The 1,116-nt window shown below is 49.6% G+C and overlaps 1 protein-coding gene across 1 annotated transcript; it reads right to left on the bottom strand.

The window, feature by feature from the left end:
- Positions 1 to 662: 662 nt before the first annotated feature.
- PPTG_24611 (hypothetical protein) lies at positions 663 to 918 on the bottom strand (the record flags this gene model as incomplete). Its single annotated transcript, XM_008917971.1, has 2 exons — positions 663 to 758; positions 844 to 918. 2 exons carry the CDS (start codon positions 916 to 918, stop codon positions 663 to 665), a joined length of 171 nt encoding a protein of 56 aa, XP_008916219.1.
- Positions 919 to 1,116: the final 198 nt, after the last annotated feature.

The following is a 1,116-nucleotide window of genomic DNA, read 5'->3' as shown; positions in this document are numbered from 1 at the left end:
AGATCGCGGCTCTTTCAAGTATACATTTGATTTCGACCCAAGCGATCTAAGTGCACTGAAAAGATTGAATAACGATCAATTCCACAGAATGGCGAGCCGAGCGAAGGTCCGTCACGTTCTCCGTATGCACAATTGACACCCCGTTACTTTAGTTAGGTCAGTCGAACATTATAGTTGGGGCTAATAGGGAATTTATCAGATCGGCATGGGAGCCAAAAAGAAAGCTAAATACGGTGTCGTTTGGTGTGATGGATGGACGTGGACTATGGTTGCGTTGCTGTTTAGGATTACGCGAACGCTACGGCTTCACGGTGGAGGTGGCATACGGTGTTGACGATAAGGTGGACGCAGCTGTAACTACCTGTTTGTGCTTTCAGCGTTGCTCTTGGTCTTCGGAGTTCCAGCTATATCCGTGGATCCGATCACATCGGATTTTTGTGTACTCTAGCTACTTTATCTAAGCGAATCTCAGCCCGAGTTCTCTTGCGCACCTTTGCAGGTTGACGAGTACTTGTAGGCTTCGTAGGGAGGTGCTGAGTGGAGGACAGCGAGGGCAGACACTCGAAGGTAAGACAGTTGTGGCCGAGTAGGCGGATTCGGAAGTGAGCACTGCTTTGGTGCTTTTATCTCCAAGTTGAATCCATGTATTAGTGAGTCAATGTCTAACTACTGTCCACACTACCTTTGCTGTTCTCAGGTTCGACAATCCAGTCGGAACTCAGCAATTGTGGACGCTCTCCCGCAGTTAGCACTCGACTCTCCAGATATACAAGATATACAGCTTTGTGGAGCATTCCTCCACAAAGCACATGCAGCAGTCATCCACAGATCCAGCTACCGTACGTCCGCGTAACCGTAGACGCAAGCAGTCGACGCGACCACATTCTGAGATCCCATCAATCCAGTGCCTCGAGTCATCTTCCACGCTTCGAGTCATCCAGCTCCTCACGGTGCGGGAAATCTGCTGGATCTCTCATATTATCACCTCGCAATCTTCTGTGTCGCCGTACCCTTCCGTCGCTGCACACACTCCCATCGTTTTGCACTACCCCTAGGCCTTCATGCTCTTCAGGAGTCCGTGATTGCTCGTGTTCTTGCCAGTTTCGCACATTTTTT

Source organism: Phytophthora parasitica (genome assembly GCF_000247585.1).
Source record: "Phytophthora parasitica INRA-310 unplaced genomic scaffold supercont2.128, whole genome shotgun sequence".
Lineage (NCBI taxonomy): Eukaryota > Oomycota > Peronosporomycetes > Peronosporales > Peronosporaceae > Phytophthora > Phytophthora nicotianae.
This window is presented reverse-complemented; position numbering and strand designations above follow the sequence as displayed.